Source organism: Cuculus canorus, chromosome 8, assembly GCF_017976375.1.
Source record: "Cuculus canorus isolate bCucCan1 chromosome 8, bCucCan1.pri, whole genome shotgun sequence".
NCBI classification, from domain to species: Eukaryota; Metazoa; Chordata; class Aves; order Cuculiformes; family Cuculidae; genus Cuculus; species Cuculus canorus.
This window is the reverse complement of record NC_071408.1, coordinates 21179550-21206577: the sequence shown is the minus strand read 5'-3', so window position 1 is coordinate 21206577 and position 27028 is coordinate 21179550. Positions and strand designations below refer to the sequence as shown.

General features: G+C 43.9%; 2 protein-coding genes across 7 annotated transcripts in view; one reads left to right on the top strand and one right to left on the bottom strand.

Moving 5' to 3' along the window:
• The first annotated feature begins 2522 nt into the window (after positions 1–2522).
• On the top strand, positions 2523–24114 carry PRKAA2 (protein kinase AMP-activated catalytic subunit alpha 2). Of its 6 annotated transcripts, XM_054072393.1 has the most exons (10): positions 2523–2662; positions 8609–8750; positions 10794–10887; positions 12257–12401; positions 13231–13318; positions 14465–14689; positions 16314–16818; positions 18408–18534; positions 18760–19033; positions 22978–24114. In XM_054072393.1, the coding sequence occupies exons 1-9, from the start codon at positions 2569–2571 to the stop codon at positions 18996–18998; spliced, it is 1659 nt and encodes a 552-aa protein (XP_053928368.1). In that variant the 5' UTR covers positions 2523–2568; the 3' UTR covers positions 18999–19033; positions 22978–24114. The 6 variants fall into 6 exon arrangements, with proteins under 6 accessions (XP_053928368.1, XP_053928369.1, XP_053928367.1 ...); XM_054072394.1 differs by lacking the exon at positions 18760–19033; XM_054072392.1 differs by having other exon boundaries at positions 18760–24114.
• FYB2 (FYN binding protein 2) overlaps positions 20045–27028 on the bottom strand; it is a 29506-nt gene continuing 22522 nt past the window's right edge. Inside the window, exon 20 of the mRNA XM_054072391.1 lies at positions 20045–26980. Coding sequence (XP_053928366.1) covers positions 26971–26980 — 10 coding nt within the window. The 3' untranslated portion in view covers positions 20045–26970. The remainder of the gene's footprint in view (positions 26981–27028) is intronic.

Below are 27028 nucleotides of genomic sequence, written 5' to 3'. Positions count from 1 at the left end.
TCCCAGGACAGCAGTCTGATCACCCAGGAAAGAAGCAACTGAAGCCATAGAACTGCAAAGCATGGAAACCACCTTATAGCAAACACACCTCACCTGCTTGCCAGCCTCAGGTACCATGCAGCATAGCAAGGGCTTTCTTTTGGGGGCTTGCAATTGTCTTTTTAAATTAGTAAAAAGGGATATCTTCATCACAGAAAAAAAGTTGGGATTCCTAAATGGACATTTCCTTCAGGATAGGGATTTCTCTCCCTCAAAGTGCATTTCTATTGAGATGTTCTAGCAAGAAACAGCCCACTTAGAGCAGCTATGTTATTATTTAATATACGTCAGCACCATACCAGACTGAAGGCTGTCCCATGGCTGAAATGCTAAGGAATGGATAATGCTATTGTTAGGATGAGTTGTTTGCCCATGACAAACAGCAGCTGACAGCACTGCCAAGATATGGAGATGGTTTCAGCTGGCTGCACTTGCTACTAATGCACTGATGTTTTCTTCCTCATGTATTTGTTTTGCTCCTTTGTATTAACACAGCTACTGACCCACAAGAAGGCTCTGGTAACTACTTTGCTAAGGGAGAACCCTTTGTCCACCGTCACACCCCAATGCTTCGCCTAACGGCTGCTAGTGGTAGGTAGCAGCATCATCACCCCAAATCCAGCGCTTCACAACCACACACATGAACTTACTAATACACATCAGCTCTTTACTTCTCCCAGCCTCCCATTCAGGGGAAAGGCAGCAAGGACAACACAACCCCCCCACCTGGCCCTGTTATTTCATTATCATCAATCCCTTCTACCCACCCACCTTGTCTCCCAGCCCAAGCTACAGCTGGGTCTCACAGGATGCATGGGAGACATGCTTCCCACCCCACAGCACATCCCTCATGTGGGGATGTACTTTGTAGTTCAAACACAACTTCCCTGGCTGGTGCCACTCCAAGCAAAGCGTGAGAAAAAGAGGGATCAACCCAAGGAAGGTGGACTGAAAGGAGGACATACCCCATGGACAGTGTCACCGTCAGGTGGGTGTCACTCTGAAGAGGTTCACAGGTTCACACTCTTGGGTGTATGCTCTTCAAGGATGGCACCACCTCCAAGAAGGTGCACCTCAAGGAGGGTGCGCTATGAGAAGACTCCAGCCCAAGTAGGGTGCAGTGTAGCAAGCTGTGTCCTAAGAGGGGTGTCACTCTTAGGCAGCTGCACCCTGTAAACAAGTTACCTTCCAAGGGGGTGCCATCAGCTGACAGACACACCAGCTGACAGGCACCATCCCAAGCCAGGCACACCATAAGGAGGTTCCACCTAAAGGAGGGTGCTGCCCAAGAAGAGCATCCCCATCAGGTAGATGTACCCTAAGCAGCGCGTACCCTAAGGGCAATGCACCCCAAGGAGGGCGCCACTCCCAGGTGGGTGTACAGCAGGGAGGGTGTACCCCGAGGACAACATCCTCCAAGCAGGTTGTCCCTCCCAGGCAGGTGCACTGCAGGGAGAGCCTGCCCCAAGGACAGCATCACCCTAGAAGGTGTCCCTTCCAGGTGGGTGCACAGCAGGGAAAGCATACCCTGAGGACAGCATCACCCTAGAAGGGTGTCCAGCAGGGAGGGCGTACCTTGAGGACAGTATCACCCAAGAAGGTTGTCCCTTCCAGGTGGGTGCATGGCAGGGAGAGTGTACCCTGGGGACAGCATCACTCCAAGAAAGGTGTACTTCCCAGACGGGTGCACACAGTGAGAGCATACCCCTAGGACAGCATCACCCAAGAAGGGTGTCCAGCAGGTAGGGTGTACCCCAAGCACAGCATCACTCGAGCAGGGTGTCCAGAAAGGAGGCTGTACCCTGAGGACAGCCCCCGAGGACAGCATCACCCCAAGGGTGACTCTCACAGGAGGGTATCCAGCACAGTGGGCATACCCTGAGCACAGCATCCCCCAGCAGGATGTCCAGCAGGGAGAGCATACCCTGAGCATAGCATCACCCCAAGGAGGGTGTCCAGCAGGAAGAGCGTACCCCAAGCACATCATCACCCCAAGGAGGGTGTCCCTCCCAGGTGGGTGCATGGCAGGGAGGGGGCACCCCCAACACAGCATCCCCCCAGCAGGGAGGGGGCACCCCCAACACAGCATCCCCCCAGCAGGAAGGGGGCACCCCCAGGACAGCATCCCCCCAGCAGGGAGGGGCACCCCCAGCACAGCATCCCCCCAGCAGAGAGGGGGCACCCCCAACACAGCATCCCCCCAGCAGGGAGGGGGCACCCCCAGCACACCATCCCCCCAGCAGGGAGGGGCACCCCGAGCACAGCATCCCCCCAGCAGGGTGTCCCTCCCCGGCGCCGCCCCCCGAGCCAGGTGCGCCCCTCGCAGCGCCCAGCCCGGAGCGCAGCAGCAGAGGGCCCGCCCCGGCCCGGGTGCCGCTCCCAGGCAGATGCCGCCCTAGCGGACCGTCCCCCCCCCGGCAGGTGCTCCCCGAGGAGGTGCCCCCCCCCGCCCGCGTCCCTCCTCCCCGCCCGCCGCCCCCGCCCGCCGGGCCGGCCCTGTGCATTGTGGTCCTGCGGCGGGGGGCGAACATGGCCGAGAAGCAGAAGCACGACGGGCGGGTGAAGATCGGCCACTACGTGCTGGGAGACACGCTGGGGGTCGGCACCTTCGGCAAAGTCAAGAGCTGAGTACCGCGGCCGCGGGGAGGGGCCGGCTCGCCGCCCTGCGCCCCCCGCTCTGCTCCCCGCGGGGCCTCGCGCGGCATCTCGGGGGGCGGCGGGGCCGGCGCGGCGGCTCGGGGGGAAAGGGCTGAGGAGGGGTCTGGGGGGGGAGGCGCAGACCTCGCCCTCCGGCCGTGCTCCCGGCGGAACCCACCAAAACTTTGCTCCCGAAGTAGGAGGAGGTGATGGGGAGGATGGGCAGCGAGCCGGGCAGCCTTCCCCGTCCGCGCTCGGGCTGCGGTCCCTGCCGCACATCCCTTCCCAGAGGATGAGCGTAGGGAACGGAGAGAAAAAAGGGGTTTTTTCGTGGGAAGCGGCTCCTGCAGCGGGCAGGGCTGGAGGGGTCGGGTCAGGCACGGGCTGCGCGCAGGGATTCCTCTCTCATCCCTACGGTGCAGCCAACCCGCCTTTTCGAGCCGCCAGCTTTGCTTTACCCGACCGTAGGGTTTCCAGATATTTACATTTATTTCTTCTGTGAACTCTGCCGTTACGTGCCAGTGTTATCTTTGAATCAAGATATTAAGAAAAAACCCCCAAACACCAAAGTTTATTGTCTAAGCAAAATGGACAGCGATGGTTACTGGCTGGGAATGGGTTGAGCTCCCACCCTGCCGGGCAGCTGTCCTGCTGGCTGTCTCCCCGGCCCTCTGGGAGGTTCCCCGCGCTCCTGGGGCTGCTCCAAGGGGTGATGTGCCCGCACTTAGCCACTGCAGTTTTAAAATAAACCAAAATTGACAGCAGGGGAAAGAAACCACCGCAACCGCTGGAGCTAAATCCACCTGCGACCATTAATCAGGCCCCTAAAAATATATTACTGTGTTTAATCCCAAACCACAAATTTACTGGGTAAAGAGTTATAAGAATAAATACTTCTAACAGTAAGGACCATTTAAATCACTCGTATACCAGCAGACCTCAAAAGGGCTCCAAAGGCATTTTTTTTTTCTTGTGGCCCAAATTAAGCCAACAGCAGCCTTTTTTTCCTTAACTGCTTTTGAGGTGTAACTAGTACAAACACTTCCCCCTTCCCTGTACGACCTTACTTTGGTAAAAAGGCTTTGGAAACTGACAGTTTCCAAAGAAACATTGCAAATGACATGAAAGAGATTTCCTAGCTCAAAATCCTTTAAGGCTAAGTAGCACCCTTTATACTTTTTTTCCCTTAATCTTTTGCCTGCAGCTGACAGGTGAAATTTGGACTTCAGATTGGAAACTGAGATGAAGAAACTAGATCTCCTATTTATAGAATTACCACATTTTAATCAAATGAGCTTTAGAAAAGCCTTTATACGCCCTGTTTATCAAGAAACATAATAAAAACAAAGAGATTTTTGCCTGAATTGGTTCAGGCTTTGTTTATATTGTGTATAATAATTGCTATTTCACTAGGAAGGCTGGTGCTATCTGTGACATTTCTTGTTGCTGATATGTTTTGTTCAAACTCTGCCTTGCACGAGACTTTGTAAGAGACATTTTTTTCCTGCCTTACTCCTCAAAGTTAAGAAATCATAATTTACAAAAAAATGGCAGTGAAAGGAAGGATTTAGTGATGATAGGGTACTAACCAGAGCTTGAATTTGTGGCTGGAGCTCAACAGTCGGCTTGAGCCATCAGAAATCAGACATATGGTAGAAAAAGTCCCTGCTGCCCTATTGTGACGTTCATTCTGGCTCAGCACTGCTAGTGAAATCCTCCTAAAAATTAGCTAAATGCTGCAAGAGTTGGTTAGTTTTAAGCTTATTCAGTTCCTTGATGTTGTGTATAGAAACACAACATACATGTCATGGACGGGAGCAAATAGCTTGGCAGATGAGAGCAGGATTTTGTCGATAATACTAAAATTCCAACTGGAAATGATGATTAAAATGCAGCAGTTTTTCGAAGAGAAGAAGGTGGAAGGAGTTAATGGGGTGAGTGTGAATGGATAGGAGGTCTCATGACAATTGTCAACATTACTACACAGAATTATGCCAAATACAGGGGGAGCTGGTAACAGTTATTTTCCCTGTCCACCAAGCCAGAGGTAAGATTAATTTGCAGAAAACAGAACCATGGAAATTATCTTGGATTTTGAATTCAGTGAAGCAGTGAAGTAAAGAAGTAGCATCTCCTCCAATGCTGGTTGGTAAGAGCAGATTAGACAAATTGCTGCTGTGTTTGTCCTGGGCACATCCCACCTGTGGGTCCCTGAAGAGCTCTCAGGTGACCACAGCCCTTGCACAACAAGGTTCAGTAGCGGTGGCAGCTTGGAGACCTTAAATCAAAATACATTGGACTAACACAAGTATTTTTCCGTGTGGTGCCACACATGACGTCCCTGGTGGCCACTTGGTGGTTTCTTACCTGACACTTGTTGGTCACCAAGGTGATCAATTTGTGGTCCCTCAAGGACCAGCAGTGGTTGGGTTATGTTTATGCTAGTTATGGTGGCACCTCCATGGGCTCGAATCAGGGTCAGATCCCATTTTTCTAGGGACTGTACCATTGCTGCTGAGGGACAAACCTTGCATTGGAGGGAAGATAAACTAAAAGAGGCTGAACAGATGAAGGAAAGGGAAAGGAAGGATGGTATAATATATAAGCCAGTGGCATTGGGGCTGAATTAATACAGTGTTGCTAAATATATGCTTTGGATGGATTTCATTTTTAACTTTGGGCTAAGATAAGGGCTGCAACAGCTGATAGGAAAGGAGTTCTCTCAACCCTTCATAAACTTTTATCTTTCTCCTCATGCTGCCTGAGCTGCATCAAATACTCACCCAGAGCTGGGCTTCATTGGTACCTGCTGTAAAAAAAACATGCTGTCAAGGGGGTTTAATGATTATCTCAGTTTATGGTATTATAAACACTATTCATCTTCATTTTTTCTCCTATTAAAAATAACTAATTTATTACCTTTCAGTAACTAATTCTATTCTCTCCCTTCCCTTCTCTCCTAATAGCATCTGATGCTGAAGCATTCTCATGCCCAGGCAGTCACATGTGCAAACAGATTGGGTAGCAGCTAAAGACACTCACACTGTGATCAGTTTAATGCTGCTTTTTAGAGTTTAGGGTCAGCGTTTATGGCTGGTTTTTTTTTTTTTTTTTTTTTGTGGCACACTGTGCAATGCTGCTCCTTGTTTCCGTGTCAAATCTATCTCAGTTGCTTGCCCCAGCAGAGTCCTGGTTGCTAGTTTTAAGCTTCAGTGGAGCTTACCTGAGTACTTGTCACTAAAAGACAAGACATGTACAAATTTGCTTTCTAATACTGCCTCTGAGCCCTCCTTCCTCCCGCTGGGCTTTTAATCCAGGGAGGTAGTGAGAGGGAAGGAAGAGCCTTCCTTACCACCACCTGAGACCATTGCCTATCCTTGGACAAGGAGAGGATAAATCCATTAGAGATGAGCTGCACAAGCATCCCCATCCGTGCCTGTGGGAGGCATGGAACCTGCCAGTGCTCCTCATCCTGGGGCTGGATCATCCCACCAAGGTGCTCCAGCACACGTCACAGTGTCTCCGTGAGCAGAGGGAAGGTTGTCCTTACTGCTTCATGTTAAAATTCCTGCATCTACAGGATGCAGCCAGATGGTCCTGAAAGGCTTAAAAATCTCCCACCACATAGCAAATTATGTTCTCTCTTTGTCTCTCTCTCAAGGCATTCAAGTAGGCTTAACAAGCCACTGGGGACCGAAACAATAATATCTCTGTATCGAATGCTTACTGTAAGCAAAAGATAGATTACAAAATAGATTGTTTATTTTTAATTATTAATGTGTTTGAGCTAGCAGACCTTTGCAGAGTTACACATTATTTGTCATGCATGGAAAGAAGATAAACTATTCGGCAATGGTATTGAAAACAATAATTATTCATTCTGGGCATGGCCATTTCCCCTCCCCCAAGCGTATAATAAAAATTTTTCAAAGCATTTACAGGGATAAGGCCAGAAGAAGTTGTCTTGAAACAAAGGATGGCAGAAATCAGGATTTTCTTCCTAGTTCAGCAATAAACTTCTTTGCTATTCATCAGTTTCTCAACTAATGGCTTAATGCATTATAATTCTTTAATGGAGCTGAATGAATCACAGGCAGCTTTCAAAGTACATCTTCTTATGCTCCCGGGAAAGAGAGAGCAGAGTTGTCGCAGTGCTATAGTTGACCAAATCAAATGCTGCTGTAGAAGACTTGATCTCGGAGATGTCCGTTGAAGTTGTCTTGTGCCTTCCCCAGCCTCCTTGGTGTGACATATGCTATGCACATAGCATGAGAACATTGGCAAAGGAAGATCAGTGCCCTTTATAAATAGGCTACTATTGGCACAGTGTGGGAAGAATTTCTTGCAGAAAACAAAAGAGGCTGTACCCCAGTCCCCTTGCAAGCCCCAGTAAAGACATGCTTTGCAGTCTTGGTCCAGTGAAGCCTCCCTGCCACGAGGCAGGCTCAACACTGCCCTGCTCTTCTCTTCCCCAGGGGTGCACAAGGGAAAATGCCTCCTTGTACTGCTTACAGCACTCTCCTTGCACTGCACAAGAGGAATTATCTGTCTCCTCCAGCCCTCAGCTAATCCCTAAATTGCATCTAAACTGCAAAGCTTAGTTTATTTTCATTTCATCTAGTATTTTTAAGTACTGCAAGTAATAAAATGGACATGCAAAGTGGTGCTTTAATTTTCAAGGGCAGTAAAGTGTTTTATTTTTAGGATGCTCTTACTGAGGAAAGAATCTCTGGCGGGTCTTATCTGATGGCTAATAATAGTGACCTCGCGTGCCCTGAGCAGTGCCGGTACTGCTGCCCTATCCTTCTCATGCCGTCTGCTTATGCTGTTTGCTTCTGATCGGCTCATTAAAGCCTCCAGAATTATGGAGTCTAGTAATGTAATAACAAGTTTTGCATGTAATTATTAACTCCTTGCGCTCTATGTTATTACTGGAAGGGTAACGTTTATAATTAGAGAGCACAAATATTTACTGTAAGCAGGTTTTCTGTGCAGTCTTTAGAAAACCATCTGTACGTCACCATTTTAGGATTATACTGGAAAATACTGAGAAAAGGTAGCTTATGGTTAGACAACCCTTTTTAAATATAAATATCCAACTGACAGTTTTCAAGCAGTTTCTGCTGTTAACTTCAGTATAAATTTTGCCTCCAAGGAACTTCTTTTTCATAGTCTGTTTATTGATAACAAAAGGATTAAAAACTGAATTCATTTCACATTATGTTAAGTTAGTGCAATTCCATCAGTGACAGTGGTGCTACACCCAGTCTGTGGTTACCTGTTTGTCCCTGTACGCAGGAGATAAGCATCAGCATCTCGTGCACCAAGTGCATATTATAAAACCCCATATTGAAGTTTGTATCTTTTGTAAAACCAGAATTTGCTCGTGCCATATAGCAGTGTTTGTGCAGCTTGTCATCAAACCAAGAAGCACACTTGAGAAAGTATAAATAGAAATTCATTTTAGTAATGCAAATCCCGTAGTCCTATTTTGAGCAGGGAAAATCCCTATATCATTTTTTTAAAGTTTAGATTTAGTTTTAAGACTGGGCTTCTTAGGGATTTACTTAACCAGTGTGTTATGACAGAGATTCTCCTCTGCCGTTTAAGTATATCTGTTTCCGATTGGTCTAGCTTTACATATTAGAAGTCCTTGAAAATAAACTTTGGGTATGACCTCCTCTAGTAACTCACTCTGTTTTATTTACTTGAGTAGTGTTGTCAGATATCTCCGTTCTCTCCTGCCTTCCATGACTCCACTGGGAAAATAATAAATGAAGAGACAAAACACAAATTTAAAATCTCCTCCCCCAATTTTTTGGGTTTTTTCCCTTTTAAGAGTTTTTTTTACTTATAAATCACAGCGTCCTAAATTGCTTCTGTGAATGTTGCTACTCTATTTAGTGACTTTGCAATGCTCTCTTTCCAATAGTTGGTGAACACCAGCTGACAGGGCACAAAGTAGCAGTAAAAATACTCAACAGACAGAAGATACGCAGCCTGGATGTGGTTGGGAAGATCAAACGAGAAATTCAAAACCTTAAACTCTTCCGGCATCCTCATATTATCAAACTGTAAGTACCCTTTCTGCCATGTGTTCTGCTTACCCTTCGATCTGCAAAGACATACACCGCTGAACTGGTTTCAGGAGATGGCTTAGAATAGTAGAAAATGTTAGGTGCGTGGTCAAGTTTGTGCATGTAAACGCCAAGCATTGTTTTGTGAGAGTCTCCCACTAACTTACAGGGGGGACAGTTGACGCTTTGAGAAATGATGGAAGATGTTTCTTCTGTTGAGAGCCTGGGATATTGCAACAGCCAACAGACTAATGTCCCTGCATCAAATTTGCTCTGTGAAACCTGTCCAAGCTGTCTTCGTTTCCATGCGAAGGCCATTATAAAGATGCATTGACATGCTGTAGAAGTTTTTGTGATGACCATTTTTAGGCTTGATATCTCTGGACTTGGAAGCTGATGAGAATTGTGCCTGAGGAACTGCAGCACAGTCAGACTTGTAGAGTGAAGTCTTGGCCTGAAGTCAATAGGATTTACGTTTTAATGGCCTGATTATCCAGAGCTTAAAGGAACATATTTTTTTTTAAATTTATTATTCAGACATAAGTTTTCAAAGTTGCCACTCTGATAAACCTGAATTTAAGTTGTAAATCAGCACCTGCACTCCAGCCTCTGGGATTCCTTCTCAATCCTCAGCTTGTGCAGCCAGTCCACATTAATGAGGCACTCGATAATATCTTTGGCATTTCTATAAAAGAAATCTGTTGAATGGTAACTGCAGGGATAAGTTGACATTTAGGTCAGCCTTAAAACTGGCATGAGATATAGTAAATACCTGGGACTTAGAGGCAAGGGAAAACAAGTTCTCTCTACAGTTAAATAACTAACCATGCAGCAACTGTTGACTTTAGAGTAACTTCACAGTTCCATGGATTTATTGGAGAACAGATTGGTATTATTTCACAAAAAAGGCAGCAAGATTCCTCATCTGTGCATTCATCATCCTGCAGTTAAGTCCTGTTCACACATTCGTCAAACTAATTATCCCAGTTTAACAATATCAGTGTCCTGTAGTACATACTGCAATTATGAAATACAGTGATTGAGAAAAGACGTGAGGAGGAGACCGTGGTATGTAAACTTCCTCTCTCAATAGCGTTTTACACACGCACACATATATATAAAAGAACTAGTGGGGCAATTACCATTAACGTAGATGTGCAAGTCCAAAGCACTTCAGAAGAATAAGTTGAACCTATTGATCGTTATGGGACTCTCACCCGTTCACTTGCTGATCTCTGAAAATTGTTTGAAATCTGTTTGTTTCAAATTACAACACACAGAAATTCAGCAGAAAAGAAAAAGTCAACAACAATGTGTCTGAAATAAAACCAAGTATGGGTCTCAGCTGGTGCTGATAGGAATTGCTGTAGCTGCATTGACCTCAGCTGATCACTGGCCGTTTGTACCAGCTGGGACACTGAAACGCCCTTGCAGCTCTCAGGGATCATTTTTAGTGAAAAAGGAGAATAAATTTCTGAGTCAAGGGTGATACTCTTCCCTCCCCTTACCTCCTCATTCTAGAATATAGAGAGATTTAATATTTTTAAAATAACTGTGATCTTTTGGGGTGCAATCTTTTGGGGTGCTCATCTTTGTTTCTGTACTTCTCCAAAAGAAGCTCCCTCTAGTGTCTGCATTCTTTATTTTCTTTATCCTTCATATGAGGGACACCAAATAGAGCCTCTCTCCAGCCGTGGCTAACAGTGCCTTAATTTCTAAAGCTGTGTTTGCAGATCTTGGGAAAAATAGAAATTTGAAAGTCGGGAGAGTCATAAATGGGATAAGATTGTCTGGCAAATATTTCAGAGGATTGTTTAAAAGCTTGAAGGGAAACCATAGGTCTGTAAAAGAGATCCTTTCATAGACAAGTGAAAGATGATTCTTGAAATAAGAGATGGCTTTTCAGAAGTGGAAAGCAGTTATAAATGCAAGATCCAAACAAATGCTTATTTTAAGGGTCAATATGAAATCAATAATCTGTTTAAAAGTCTCTCTTCATTCTTTATTATTTTTTTGCTAAATTCACTTGTGTTTTTGAAGGTACCAGGTCATCAGCACACCAACGGACTTCTTCATGGTCATGGAATACGTATCTGGCGGTGAATTATTTGATTACATCTGTAAGCACGGACGTGTAAGTGCCAGTACCGTGTCAGCCCAAACACTTGTGTAGGAAGAGGATGGTGTTTAGAAGCAAAACGACTGCTAAAGGGAATGCGGTTAAGGTTAAGGCCCAAAATAGAAGTTGCTTCACAGCAATCCCATCTGGAGTGTCTCGTATCCGGCTCCCACAAAAGTTGTGTGCGATTTTTTGCAACGTTCTCTGATGTATTTCGATACGCAAACCAAAATATCCAAGGTAACGTGTTGCTTAGTCCAAATATTTGGAAAACTGTCATATTTCTATAATTTTAGCTATGGGTTGCCAGTTAAAAAAAACAGCAGTTCAGCAGCAGATACACATGCGTGCAGGGTGCTGTAGGGGGAAAGCACTCAGTGTGGTCTCCATCTCAGTCATTTGCCTCCCCCTTGGCTCCACATCAGTTTTTTTGAAGACTTTTTAAAGATGTGGCTTATCTGAACACGTTTTCAGATGCCAGTAATCCTGCTGGGTGTAAATCACCTGAGGAATAGGTTGAGTCCATGAAATGTGATATTATGTTTACGAAGAGAATAATTAGTGTCTGCCCAGTGGGCATAGTCATAGGCAAGGGGCAGTTGCAGGGCAAGGAGATAATGGGCTGAAGTGGCCATGCAGAATAAAGCTTCAGGTGAAGGATCAGCCCATTGTACGTTTCCTCTCTGTACTACAAAAATCAATACATTTACAATAAATTGGCTTAGATTAGTGCACTGGTTGATGGAGCTGACTCCCTTTACTTTTCTATGTACGGTTCTGATTTCCAGCACATTTTATCTGGATTTTTCAGTGACTAATTTGGATCCTTTCTGAACTTCTGCATTCAGAAACTAAACTTTTCATTAAGAAACTCTTTAGTCATCAGCAAAAGTAATCAATCTCACCGTTATTTTAAATATAATTTCTCTAATAAAGCTCATACAAGTTCATAGCTAATATAGCTAATTAAAGTAATCACAGTATTCCACCTTTAGCTTTTTTTCCCGAAGCCATCTGTCCATGAGGAATTGTTCCCTGCAGCATCTTCTGCAGTGTTTTTTTTCAGCCTCGATCTCCATAGCAGAACTGGTCCTGTTGTGGCACTGGGGCCATTCCTTCATAAGTGCCACCAATAAGTTCTTCATGATAGCTCAGCTAAATATAGGTTTCTGATTTCATCTCTGGGCTGTATCATTTGCAAACACTAGCACATTATAAAATGCAGAGGGGGGGAAATCTGCTTTATTTGCTGCTTATGGTCACAAGCACGCTGTGATTTTCTCTCTGTACCCTGGAACATTTTGGCTCTTTGCTAAGACAAACCTTCCCTTGCCAGCTCCACACACAGACCAACCTTCAGAACTGTTTCCCTTTGCGTCCATAGGTTGAAGAGGCAGAAGCTCGACGCCTTTTCCAGCAGATTCTCTCTGCGGTGGATTACTGCCACAGACACATGGTTGTCCACCGAGACCTGAAACCGGAGAACGTGCTGCTGGATGCACACATGAATGCAAAGATAGCTGATTTTGGTATGTGACCCCAGCAGCATTCCAGAAATGCAGCCAACTCTGAGGCGCTTGCTGGAGCGTGTCCGTGTAGCACGCCTTACAAAACCCAGAGCCTGTTTTCCTAACCACTAGCAGTTGCTTTACCTGAAAAGCCCACAGTTGCACACAGTGACCTTTTTGCAAAAGCAGGGATTACTTATTGTAGGCTGCTTCTGTACTGGCATTAAGAATGGAGCAGTTAAGTAATTTGCAAATCTTCACTATGTTGTAGTATAATCACCTAATATAAAGATTTAGCTAATTTATGTTTAAGACAGCCTGGGTGCAGTTAAATCCAGAGTGAGCTGGCTGCATATGTTTATTTTCATGTGTGCTCTCTGTACGTTTGGCCATGTGCTCTTGGCCTCACTTCATTTTATAAATGAGCAGTAGTAAGAGTCTTTAAGTGTCATTACTGATTGAAATCCATTGAAATAGCTGGGCTACCAGCTCAGTCCCGGTGAGTCCTTTCTAGCAGTGATAAATCCTTTTAAAGATTTACTAATTTCAAACCTTGCACAATTCCCATATAAAGTAAGTGCTCTGGGATTAATTATGTCTCTTTTTCTCTGTGCTCTGGGACTTGCAGCTTAGAGAAGGAAAATTAGCCTGCAGTGAATGTTCCTTGGTTGGATGTGAAACTAACAACAACAACAATAATAATAATTTGCAGGTCATTTTGAAGGAGTCACATCCCCTCCAAATTTTCCCCTCCACTTCCTATACCTCTCTTCCTCTGTGCAACATGGGAGTCCTCTGTGGCTGAACCTTCACATCGAACATCACTATGTAATAAAAATATTGTTTTTAGGATTGTCCAACATGATGTCAGATGGTGAATTTCTACGCACCAGCTGTGGTTCCCCAAATTATGCAGCCCCTGAAGTCATCTCTGGAAGGTAAGACATTCCACTTCTTATCTGTTCTGGCAGTGGGATGAATGCCTTGCCAGTGGGTGTGCAGGGCAGGGGTGAGCTGGTTCCTGGCACCAGTGGCCTTTGCTGGGTAGGGCACAGGAGCAGCAGAGCGTGACAGCTCAGGTTTCAAAGTCATAAGAGCCTATCTCATTTGGGCTTAGAAGTCCAATCAGCTGTTGAAGCAGAGCAGTTATCAGCAAAAGAATCAGGCTTCCTATTTGTCAGCATTGGAGGAAGGATCGAGGGGGTATCTAGGTATTTGTCCCGATTTCCAAAGTGTATTTACTTTACTGTTGTCCTTGGCCTCAGCAGGGAAAGTCTTGACTATTGGACAAGAAGGTCTGGTGTTTGGGTGGTGTTCAGAGAATGAGCATGTGCATGACTGGTGCTTTTTGTACATCAGTCTATCTGCAGTGGTGTTTTTCAGGAGGAGCAAGTGCAGGATGATGAGGTTTCATGCAGACACTTCTGGATTTTCATTTCAACCTCTGTGTTTTGGTAGGATTTTACAACCCAAGGGCGGGCACCATCTCCCAAAATCTCTGTGAAAACATAGGTTACAGCAAAAAGAGAGAAATCAAGCAAACAAGTAGTAGTAAATCCCATTTATTTGGGGTGTACTGACTTGGTGATGCCAGGGAGCACATTAGCAGCTTGTTGGAAGCAGGAGCACTTGCATACCAGCACACAAACTTCAACTGAAAATAGACACTTGGAGATATAGTATCTGCTGCCATTTAATCTGCCTCACTGAATGAACAGAAATTGCTGGCTAGACCCTTGGAGTGAAGGAGCAAACAGCCTGGTAGAGCTCTTGGATACATGTGATTTAGCTCTTTGGAGGGTCTGTTGGAGGCAGAGACGTACCCGATCCTTATGCCACAGCTGTACAGAGGAGCGTGGGCAGCCCATGCCAGCTCTGCCATGTCATTTCCTCTCACCAATGAGTGATTTTGGCTTAGGCAGGTTTGGCTGGGGGCATCCATGTCAGCAGCCCTGGGGTGGGGTGTGGCTCTGGCCCTGGTGGAGCTGGCAGAGGGTACCCCAGCTCACCCAGCAGGATCTGCACCCTAACTAGGAGAGAAGGATGGAGGGTGACACCTTTCTCCTGCCGTTGCATTTGCACAGGCTGTATGCTGGCCCTGAGGTGGACATCTGGAGCTGCGGTGTTATCCTTTATGCCCTTCTCTGCGGCACTCTGCCTTTTGATGATGAGCACGTCCCCACTCTCTTCAAGAAGATCCGGGGAGGTGTGTTTTACATCCCTGAATACCTCAATCGCTCCGTTGCCACTCTTCTCATGCACATGCTGCAGGTTGACCCCCTCAAGCGAGCAACCATCAAGGACATCAGGTAAGCCCAGGTGGGATGGGGTGGGCTGGCTGCATTTGAGGGGTTCCAGTGGCATTCCAGTGGCAGTGGACAGTAGCTGTCCTGGGGGTCACCTGGTGACAGGTGGGCAGGGTGGTTTACAGGAGTAGTCAGCTAATTCAGATGGTGTTTGTCCCAGGTCATTCAAGGAGCACTACTGCATCCTTGTCTGCTGATGGAGAGGTGGGTACTGCCAGCTGGCAATGGGTGATGATAAACAGGGTGATGATTTGAGATATATATATATATATAATTTATATATATTTATATAATAAATATTTATATAAAATGCTGGTTTTTTACATTATAAAATAGCCTCAAAAATCTCTTAATAATACTTAGCAAAACCAACTGTATCATGCAATAATCCTAAAAACTTAAAAACCATCGTCTGTTTTTCATTACTTTATCTCAAGATGATCTCCGTCTAGGTACCAGTTCAGAATAAGAAGGTAATCATTGCACTTAGTTTCTGTCCAATAAGAATGGAGAAGAAACACAAGAATTACTAACTTAATCCTTAAATATAGGACATAGTTTAAAATGTGATAAAATGGCTCATCTTTAAGTGCAGGGTAGTTTTGTTGTTTAGTCAATGAGCGCAGTGCCCATAAACTTTTTATCTGCATGCGTTACTGTGGAAATTCAGGATAAAGGGAACAGTTGGGCTCTTAAGCAGATATTTGTGCCTTTGGAGATCATTAAAGTTTTGTGGCTTGTAGTAGGACTTCAAATTTCTCGTAATCTGAGTCACATTATGAATGTTTTGTAAAACTGGAACTTGACACACATTTTATGAAATTTACAGTGATCATTACCTCTACCTGGTGTGCTAAACATATATGCAAATGTTACTAGGACTTTGAGGATTTCTTAGAGTTTTAGTGCATTTGCAATGGATGGCCTTAATTTTACACTTCAAGTAAAACTAAGTAAAATGCCTTTTTTATTTCTTAAGTCCTTAAGACTGAAGGATTTAATTACGTGTTAGAGCAGCAGCACATGTAGCAAGATTACAGCTGATAAGTAGAACCTATAGACATGGCATTTAGCCACTTAATTATCATTGACTTCATCATAAAGCAGTGGGAATCAGGTACTTGGATAACTTGGATGCTCTGTATCTCTGTCAGACCCATCATAATCCCAAAGCATGGGTGTCCCATAAGTGCTGAGGTCTTAATTTCAGAGCCAGGTGAGCAAGCAGCTGTGCTTGCAAACTGCTATCACTGTTGCAGTACTGAGGGGCCCATGCAGGGCTGGGTTGAACTTCCCATTCTGAGTCTGGGATTAGTCTTAGCTAGACCAAACAATACAGTTGAGGTGAACGGAGCTATCCAGTTTCTCATCCCCAAGGATCATTTTGGCTGCCATCTCTCTAGTGCAAAAAACACCGCTGTTTTAGGAATGTAGACCTAATGTTGTTTGCCAGTGGGTTTTGGAGACACCTTGCTAGAAACGCATTGCTTATTCTTCAATGAAATGATTTAAACATCAAACCAAAGCTGCCCAGATGCTCTCGGGGAGAAATCCAGGGACTGGTGGCAGTGGTTGCCCCAGCCTGGTTTGCACAGAGCTCACACAGCTACTCTCTGCCTTTCCTCAGGGAACATGAGTGGTTTAAGGAGGAGCTGCCCAGTTACCTGTTCCCAGAGGACCCTTCCTATGATGCCACTGTCATTGACGATGATGCAGTTCGGGAAGTTTGTGAAAAGTTTGAATGCACAGAGTCGGAGGTGATGAATAGCCTGTACAGTGGTGACCCCCAGGACCAGCTGGCAGTGGCTTACCACCTCATCATTGACAACCGGAGGATCATGAACCAAGCCAGTGAGTTCTACCTTGCTTCCAGCCCGCCCACTGGCTCCTTCATGGATGACAGCACCATGCACATCCCTCCTGGTGTGAAGCCGCATCCCGAGCGGATGCCGCCGTTGATAGCAGACAGCCCCAAAGCCCGATGTCCTTTGGATGCCCTTAACACAACAAAGCCAAAACCCTTGACTGTCAAAAAGGCCAAGTGGCACCTGGGAATCCGCAGCCAAAGCAAACCCTATGACATTATGGCCGAGGTGTACCGTGCTATGAAACAGCTGGACTTTGAGTGGAAGGTAGGGAGTGCTGGTGCTTCGTGATGGTTTTCAAGCATCGTTTTCTCACGAGCTGAATTGCTCAGGGAGGTTGGTAGGTATCGTTACAGCCACGTGTTTCCAAATGAATACCCACACCTTGCAATCATCCCTGCTATTTCTCATTTATTCAAGCACGCTGCTTTAAGGTGCTAGGTGGGGTTCAATATCTGTGGCATTGATTTATGGTGTGAAATAAGAGTTCTGTTTCTTAATGCTCTAAGCCTCTGACTGGAAAGATGATTCTGCCTCATTTAACTGCAGGGATAAGAGGAGCCTGTCCCATTTCTAATTTTAGTGGCTAATTCCTTGTGAGGTCATCTCAAGTGCTTCTGAGTAAAGAACTGTCATTATTTCTGCTTGTGTGTGCTGAAATGGCATGATATGCATCTTCTTAAAAGATGTATAGGTAATGGGCAGACGGGACAGGTGGAACTTAAGTTAGCAGTGGTCACTTCAGATATTTCTTCAGAGATACACAGCATTTAGTCACAATCTTTTTCAAAGTCTGATTAATAAATCCCTAAATTAGCCCTTAATATTTTCTCATGAGCCCGATTCCCTAAATCTTGGTGCGGTCGCCGGTGTGAGCTCTCCTGACTCATGGCATTTTGCAGCAGCCTTGTGTGTACATCAGGAGACAGGTAAGGAGAATTTCAGCCCAGATCTTCATCACAAGAGGAAATACTCTCCTCACTCAAGGTCCCCAGGGTTGTTCAATGTGAACATCCCTGTGCCACTTCTTTAAAAGCTCCCATCTCCTCTTTATTTTTGATAATATCCTGTATTTAAAGCAACATAGCACCCAAAAACCTGATTTCACTGCACCAGCCAGGAGATGAACTGTCTCCAGATGCATATGCCTACACTAGCCAGACATTTGTTAGCTGTTTCATTCTAAAGGAAGTGAACAAACCTGATATATTTCTGGTACAGCTTCACAAACCAAGTCAGCCCAACGTCTTCGTGTAGGCAGCGGAGCTTATTTTGTACAAGGAGGTTTCACAATAGTCTTCCCCACCCTAAGAATAACTACAGACATGACTCTTCATCAAAATAGCTTTCTCATCCATGCAATTGCTTCTTAAGCATAACACAGAAAAAAAATCTCATTGCAAATGAGATGCAGCAGATTGTGGGGTGTGAAGCAGCAAGATAAAATATGGCTCAGGGCTGATTCATCAAGACTGAATTTAACTGTGCTGGTCGGAGAGGTTACTCTCCTCAGCTGCCCAGACTGCTCTGGTTTCAGTCCTTGTATGCAGGTCCACAAGTGGACTTTTTGGCTTATCTGATCATTGCTGCTGGTGAGGAAGGAGCAAACTTCATTTGGTGTCTGGCAGGTGGGTCATGGCAGCTTTATCTCCAGCAACAGGTGAATCAGAGAAGCATTTCTAAAGATAGGAGGAAATGGGATATGAAGCCTTTTGCTTAATTTCATAGGCATTTTTCTTTCTAGAAGCTGTGTTTTCCTTAGAAGGTGTCTTTCTAGTATTTAGAAAAAAATAGGGAAAGAAATGTTTTTCTTACTACCTTGAATCTTGCTTCTGAGAGTAAGTTTCCGATTGCAGGTTGTGAACTCCTACCATCTCAGAGTGCGCCGCAAGAACCCAGTGACAGGCAATTATGTGAAGATGAGCCTACAGCTCTACCAGGTTGACAACCGGAGCTATCTCTTGGACTTCAAAAGCATCGATGGTAAGCAGGAAATGGTGTGACACGAGATGTAAAAACACATAAAATGGCAAGTTTAAAAATAAAATTTAAATGATTCTTTTAATTTCAAAAGACTTTCATGCAGCTGTTTCAAGTCAGCAAAAGCCCTTTTGATCCATTTGTCTCCACTATTACTGGGTCCTTACCAAACATGCATTGCAGATGCCAAACTAATGCCACTTTTTTTTTTTTTTTTTAATGTATAAGACGAAGTGATGGAGCAGAGGTCTGGTTCGTCCACACCACAGCGCTCCTGCTCTGCTGCTGGCTTGCACCGACCGAGGCTGAGCATCGATGCTGCTGCAGCTGCTGAGTGCCAGTCACTGATGGGCTCTCTGAGCGGCTCCTTTGTTGGCAGCATCCCCTCAGTGACACCACGCCTGGGGAGCCACACCATGGACTTCTTCGAGATGTGTGCCAGCCTGATCATGGCTTTGGCTCGCTAATATGCAGCACTGAGGCACCAGTCCCTCCACACATGGTATTGCACTGTGAGGATTTGGTCCTACTTGTCTGTTCCTTGTTTCTTCTGCTTCGTCGCTCCTCCTTCCCCACCTCCCCTCACCGCTCCATAGCCTACGACACAGAGCCAATTCCAGACCCAAAACATACTCCCCTCTAACGAGGCACTGAGAAAATTAAGAATAACTTTATTTCCCTCATTATACTGTGGTGAAATGTATCCAATACCTTTTTTTTCCTAGGGAACTGAATGAGAAATGTTGGCATGGCTGTAAAGTAGCCAATGTATTACTGAATTTTTGGAAAACACCTGCCCCCTGGTTCATCCTGAGTTAATGGAGCCACAGCCAAGCTTTCTATGATGTAGGTAGTGTGCAGTGAAGTTGATGTTATGTCCGCTTTGCTGTGCAAAGCAGGGGCAGGATAGACTGAGCCACATCAAAGGGGTCAACTAGGAGCTAGGTGAAAGAGAGTGTAGGGGTAATGAAGTAGCTCTGTGGCAGGTGCACCGAGGTGCCAGCAGGGCTGCTGGCCTCTGCTAACACTTTCCTCCTAAAACTAGCAGCTGCATAGATGCTTCTTGATTAGTGCAATATGCTGTCCCTCCCGTTTTTTTTCTCCTGTTAAAGACAGGGAGGGTAAGGTAGGATGTGCAATGGGCCTGCTGCAAACCTGCCATGGGAAAGCATCTGTGTGTCAAGTCTTTGCAGAGAAGTGTCCCATAAGATGCTTTATTTCCTGCTCCAGAAAGCCCCAGAGCACTGACCTGCTCACCATGTTCAAAGGTGAAGGCTGCTTGCCTTTTTTCCAGCTCTTAATGTCAGTCCCCTCCAACGTACTTACCCTCCCCTGCTGCACTGCCAGCTCCAGGGGCTGAATCCCAAACAGGATTCAGGTGAGCCACCGATGGAGGGCAGGATGCCAAAAGCCACCTGAAAACCCAGCACTTCACAAAAAGGTGGGGATCATCATTGCCAGACAACAGCCAGCAGCATCACGCAGCTCCAAAGCATTTACCTCTCACCTTTCCTATAGGAAGCCTTTGCCTGTTGTCACCACCCTAAAATCGCTGCCAAATCTGCCATCCCTGCCTTCCCCGCTTGCAGTTTTGTGCTGCTGGAGACTCACTTTTAATGCTGAAGGGCTCTCTTGTCCCACTGATGCTCACCAGACTGGGACCTTCACCACTCCGCTGATAAGGCAGGGAAATCTGATTTCAGAGTTTTACTGTTTCTTTACTACTGGCTATCTGAAGGGTAGGATTTTATTTTTTAAGAAAAACTACAGGGATTTTTAAGGTTAAATTCTTGTTATTCAATGGTAAACTCTTAATGCATGTGTGACTTCTTTGTTTGAAAGTTATTTTTGATTACATAGGCTTAATCTAATGGGCAATGTTGGCATCTGCTTGGCTTCACTACGGCATTTAATCCATTTACTTGATTGCAAAGGAACATAATAGTCTAATCAGTCAAGGAACAAATGCTTTATGAAAACTTGCCAAAAAATTCCAAGGTGGGGTTTTTTTTTTCCTTTTTTCTTGGTACTTTTGGGTTTTTTAAGAAACAAAGCAAAGAAGAACTTGAGCAACATTGCTGGTTCCAGGTATGTGGTCATTCAGTTTTAAAAAAAATATTAATCCATCTTTTTGATAACTTCTTATGACCCATCAAGGTTTTTTGCTAGGCTTTTTTGAACAGTTGCACTTTAATTTATACTTTCTGCAAGTTTCTATGAGAAGCAAGGGAGAAAATGATGCATTAAGCCTTTTGTACTAATCATTTTAGGTAATGAAGACAAATGCGGGATGTCTTTGCCATCTACTGGCAGTTAAGTGGACATTTTCAGCTTGAAGTCAAAGTATCTTTTTTTAAAAACCACAAAATTGCCTTACTTTTGTTACAGATTATGCTCGGATTCTCACTAATGTGACTTTACAACTCCAATTATTTCAGCAGCTACCCAAAGTAGAAAGTTTCCAAAAAAATAGTAAGTTTTGCTGTTAAGTTCTTGTACTTTAAATCCAACGCAGCGGTGGTTGGATTATAAACCTGACAGCAAAATAGTTTTGTTTTTAAAAGAAACACCAGAAATATTTGTAGCGCTCCTGGTTTTGTTATGAGCTTTTTATTATATTATCATTGTTAAATGACTATTCTAGAGTCTAGGATGGCTTTGGTACTGTGCCTAGTGGCTCTTGGATGATGTGTGTCTCCAGTGCTGGGGTGTAAGCAGGTCATACCTGGTGAGGATGGAGAATCCAGACTCCTGTATGCAAAAAATAAACTACCCCAGAGCCAAGGCTGAGCAGCACCCAGATCTTCAGCAGCTTTCGGATCGCTGCTGAGACCCAAGCAAATGCTGAGCAAACAGCCTAAATGGGTTTGGGTGCTGGAGATAAATGCCTCTGGAAAGGAGGAGGAGAGGGCGGCTGAGAAGCCATAGGGATAGACATTAATTTCCATCCAGGAAAGAGGAGTGTACATACTCCTGCCATTAAATGTATTTGAAATGTAAAAGGCTGTTTAAATCACTACTCACAACTGAGCATCTTGCCAAGTCGTCTGTCCTGGGAACACCTGAAGCCCAGTTGATAAGGGGCTGGCTCATTAGCTATAATCTGTGGCTCAGAAGCATGTAGATGTACAGATGTCTTGCCTTAAAATAACACTTGTCCTCTTACATTTCCTTCCCAGCAGAACCAACAGTATTAAATGGCAGTAAATGCCCTTGTGAGGAAATATTTCTGTCCTGGCGTCAGGTGAGATTTCCAGGTGGTAGAATAAGCCCTTGTGGCCCTTGGCATCTTAGACCCATGCAAATGTTAACTCATATATGGATCTGCAAAACTAGTCCTGCCTAGAAGGCAGTAGGAGTGGCTCAATTTCTATATGGAGAGACACAACGAGATGAAGCAACTTTCCTATATTGATGTCAGCAGAGGCAGTGGAGCAAGTAGGACCTATGGAATTGCATCCACAATGAACGCATTGGATTAAACTGTCCATTACAGCCTTACTGAAATCCACTCAGCCCATTTTGAAATATTCTGAGAAGTTTTACTTCCTTATTTAGTTTGTTTTACCTTCATATAGGCTGTTTTCTGGTTCCTGGCTGCAGAGAAGCTGCTGACCTCCAGTTACGTATTTCCAGAGGAAAAGTTTAACTTTTACACTGTGGTCAGTGTAAAACTTTTTAACTTCTACACTGTGGTCTAGTTGATTTTTTTAATTTTTTTTGAGTTATGCTGGTACATGCATGAGCATCAGGAAAAACAGGGTAGACTTATTTGAACTATAGAAACTTGAATTACTCCAAGTGCAATTCTTCAAAAGCCACTGGATGGCTGTGCTTTGCAAGCCACAAGCTCACCCAAACTCCGCTTCAGCCCAGGGAGGAGAGAGGCGAAAATGCAAAGGATACAGCATTCAGATAGGCTCCAGCATTAACCTCCAGCTCCAGGTTTATGTCCTTGGCAGGTTAGGTGTGTGCCCTGGACACCTGCCATTGCACACAATAATCCCGGCATGAGAGAGGACCCAGAGAAAGGGGATGATATTTTTACACCTTTTTTTAGGTAAAGCCCATGAGTAGCTTAGCTGACCCTGTCAGTCCCAGCACACCTTTCAAAGCTAAAGTCCTGGTGCTGATGGGGTTTGGGGCAGTTTTATTTACAGGAGTCAGAGCTGAGCAGGCAAAGGCAGCAGGTTTGGGTTTTTTTTAATCTAAAAAGGTCAGAAATGTATGCAGTGTGTGCGTCTGGTTTAGCATTTCATAAGATAAGATGTGTAGAAGCACAGGGGTGTATATATGGGCAGTGTTGTAAAAAATGAAGCAACTGGTTAGTATCTGTTGTATATACATTTTTTTTCTGTGATTATAATGCCGTTCACGTTGGAATAATGTTCAGGCAAAATAACCATTCTGTCTACTCCTTTTCATTTTACTGCTCTTTACCATCAGTGATCTTGTGTGCACTTATGTAGAAGGGAGAGAGACCTATACGCGGGACATGAAATTGTGCCTTCGATATACATCAGGACTGCTGGAATTCTCAGCTTTATTTCAGGAGGTGCACAAATCCCCCAGCTTACACAGGATCCCACCAGTGAGACATGCAGGCCATGTTTCTAAATACTTGAAGCACTGTTTGTTGTGCAATTATTTAGCTTCACCTTCTCATTAGCTGAGAGGAGAAGGGAAGACATATCGCACATCCATCCCTCCGGATGAGCCAAACAAAGCGTCACTCCACCTATTACAGTATTTTACTGGAAAGTTTTAGGATCTGTTTGTTTCACGTGTATGATGAGTCACGGTTCTTATGGTCTTTCCTTCTTTGGTATGGGCTTTCCATTTAGTGCTTTTGTTTGGCTTCCTTGTGTTTTCCTTTTCATCATTCAATTATAAAAAAGCAACAGCTTCCTGTAATTCTGAATTTCCAGTCTGCCCTTTGGACGAGAAGTTGAGGATTCATTTAGAGGTACCTCAGTCCCGTAGCTGAGAAATGAACTGGTTTTCAGAATTCCTATGTTGTACCTATTGACCAAACTCTGACTTTTGCTGAGGGCAAACATGGTGTTACAGGTGTTTGATGTACATAGCTTTGCTCATTTTAATGATCAAAGGAGAACTGGGTGGTAAATCAGAGTTCTATCTGCAAAGCACGACTATGCGTTGGTGTTACAAAAACCTGTTTTCAACAAAAGCCTTGAAATTCCTGCTGAAGCTGCCTTAATTTAAAAATCAAAGTTTATTTGTAAGATTTATCTCCTGTGGGTTTTTTTCAACTTTTGAATAGTCTATTTATCCTCATCTTACAAAACTGTGAAGTAAATACTGTAGACATGGTAATATTTATTCTTGTTGCTGAAAGCATGTTCATTTTTTGTATCATGTTATGTTCACATATTTTGTACCTCAAAGCATTTGTTTTTTTTTCTTTTAGAGCACAAAGCAAAACTGAATCTTAAGATAACTGTAGCACCTGTGGCCCAGCATCTTTGGGTAGACAACATTCAGCTTTATAAGAAAGATGAACTGGACTAGTCCATTGCAGTATTTTGTTCATACTATATGGAGGATTTATGATATCATGTGTTTATGATTTTTTTGTTGTTAAGATACTAAATCTTAAAAAGCTCTGAATATAAGCATCTTTTCGAACATATTAACATGAAGCTCAGAAAAAAACATATCGAGCTCTGTAAATACTCTCATCTTTCTGGGCATTTTGTATGTTGTTAGCTGATGGACTGGAGAAGATTTTGTTTTCAAATTAAATGCTTCAGTACTTTCTGGGTGCACTTTTCTGGTGTTATGGAAGGGCACAGAGCCTAGGTTCAGTTTTGTCCTTTGTGCAAGTAACTGCATTTGATAATCATGATGAAGCCTTTTACCTTCCATTTATGGTGTGGAAAGTGTTTCTTGGTGTATTGCACTGCATGTGATAGCTGTCTCCATGGTTGACATTTGCACTTTAATAAACTCAGAGATGAAAAGAGGCAAAAGAAACAAATCCTTAAAATTTACTTGTTGCACAGTCCCTTTTTGCTGGCTAGGAGTTTCCCTTTGGAAATGCTCCCAGCACATCCCAACTGTGGGGCCATGGGTGCCCCCAGAACTTGGGAGTACGAAGGGGAAGGGAATTAAGACATTTATATGAATAACAACTTCTCAAGCCAGAATACGTGCCGTGAGCCAGGCCGAAAGGCTTCCTTGTACATTAACATGCATCCAGGAGAGCTGATGGACCTGTGCTGACGCAGATGCCAACTCCTTATGCAAAAGCATGGAGAACAAGATTTTAAAGATACTGTGCAAAATAACCTTTCATTGCAGAAAAGGCACCCAGGCTGCTCAGTTCGCCTTCAGATTCAACAATTCAGAACAGTTAGCATGATCTTTTCCATTTTGAAAAGGAACATGGAGGAACAGGGTTTAAAATTCACATGAGAATTACTTCAAGTTTTGATGTGTGTAGCAAGGCTATGGAAGAATAAAGGAAGAATTTGATTTCCTGACCAATATCTTGACTTAAATACAGCCAACCTGTGGTTTAATTGAAGAAATCTTAAGTTGCTATACGTAAGGCATTTGTGTATTGTCTTCAGTCATCCCATATCAAGCACTTTCGTCCTGTACGTGCATTGGATTCTCTCCATGAAGAAAAACAGTTTAAGTGCATTGCAAGGCATCCTTGCATTAAGTCAGCTGTCAATGCTAGTGCAAAAGTTCATGTTTTGCATTGAGTTGGGTCACAACCCTACAAGGATTGTGCATAATTGCGCTGGGAACAGGGCCCAATCACGTATATCACAGGATATATGGGGAGATTTTTTTTTTTAAACAATTTTAAAAAAAAAAGAAAAAACGTTAAATAACTTTCTTAGGAGACAAAAAAAAAGACCTAGCGCATCTGGCTAATATAAGATTTGCCTATAGTGCTTACAGAGTGGGTTCAAGAGTTGTGAGCTAGTGCTAGGTAGGGAGAAGGATGAGGAAGGACTCGAGGAAGGGGACATTTTCTTCACAGGATCTCCTAAACATTGCCATGAAAAGAAAAGCCCCACCAGATAAACTGTTTCCACAAGTTCCATCAGGACAATTCCCTGCAAAGGCTGTAGGTGAAGGGTATGGTGCACATCTCAGCCTGCTCTGAAGCCAAACAATCTCTTCATCTCCCTGAACTCTCATCTCCGTTTGAGAAGTCTAAATATTTGGGCTGGCAAGCCTGCAAAGCTGCGCATGCTTAGCAGGGTTTATTTATTTTTTTATTGAAAGCACAGATACAGGCCAACACACTTAATAGTAACCATATGGTAAAATAAATAAGAATGCCTGTATAGACTTAAAAGTAAATGTTAAATAGTTTGCTCAGTTTTTCTGATGTCTTCTATGCCAGCATTGAAATGGCTGTGTGGCAAACAGCACTTTTCCTCTGTTTTCTTAAGCCAGGAACAGTTAATAATTTCTAATTAAACCATCTACATTTTTAGGATATTTATGAGCAAACTGATACGGCCTCTTAAAAAATGTGCCTGGGAGGGGCAGAAGCTGTACGCTAGAGTCACATTTAAGGTTTTTTTTTTCCTTCCAAAGGCATGTAAAAACCCTATCCACATTTTTCTGCTTTTCAAAAGGTATCCACTGGATACACCAAGGAGAAGCCATTAGTAATTTATATTTCTCTTCCTACATTTAGGAGCATTTTTCTTAAAATAAGCAATCATCTTCCAAGCCCACAGTGGAGAATAGGCTGAACACAGAGGCAACTGTTGGGTAAGTGCCTGCTGCTGCGAGGCAGGGGAAGTCAGAAGTCAGCCTTTACATATCTGGGATGCCAAAGTTAGCTTACAAAAACAAAGTAAATTTTGACTGAATGCCTTATTTACTCCTCTTTAATTTTTTTTTCTTTTTTTTTTTTTAAAGAAATGAGTCAAGTTTGCCACTATTTTAAATATTTAACACAGCAAGAGTGGCGGTACATAACTTCTTGTCCCAGTACTTTTGTCAAGATCAAAACCAGTTCTAATTTATATGGTTTGTTTTTTAAAGAGCAAATCTTTTTGGGAGTCTTGCGATTCCAGCACCTAAACAAGACAATAATGCTATGGACATGAAGCAACTAAACTGTTATGTTCTGCACAAAACTTTACATGCAAATGGAGAAGTGTTATAGCCATTTCAGCGCTGACCAACAGGGTACTTCCAAAAGTGAGTAGCACTAAAAATAACTAATGTTGAGATAATCATTGAAGACATGCTCTAATCAGCAGACAAAAAGAAGGAAATGTCTCTTACACATTTAACAATGTAAGTGTAAAAACCCCTCTTTTTTACACTTTCCAATTTATTTACACTCACATTGGCTCTCCAGTTGACCAATGTGGAAAGCACATTCAGAAAGAAAGAGACCTTCAGGGATGCTCCAGGGGACAGCAGCTCTTGAGGCAGTTAGTACTGTCTGTCTCAAAAAAAAAAAAAGAAAGTTTCACGACACTGGACAACAGGA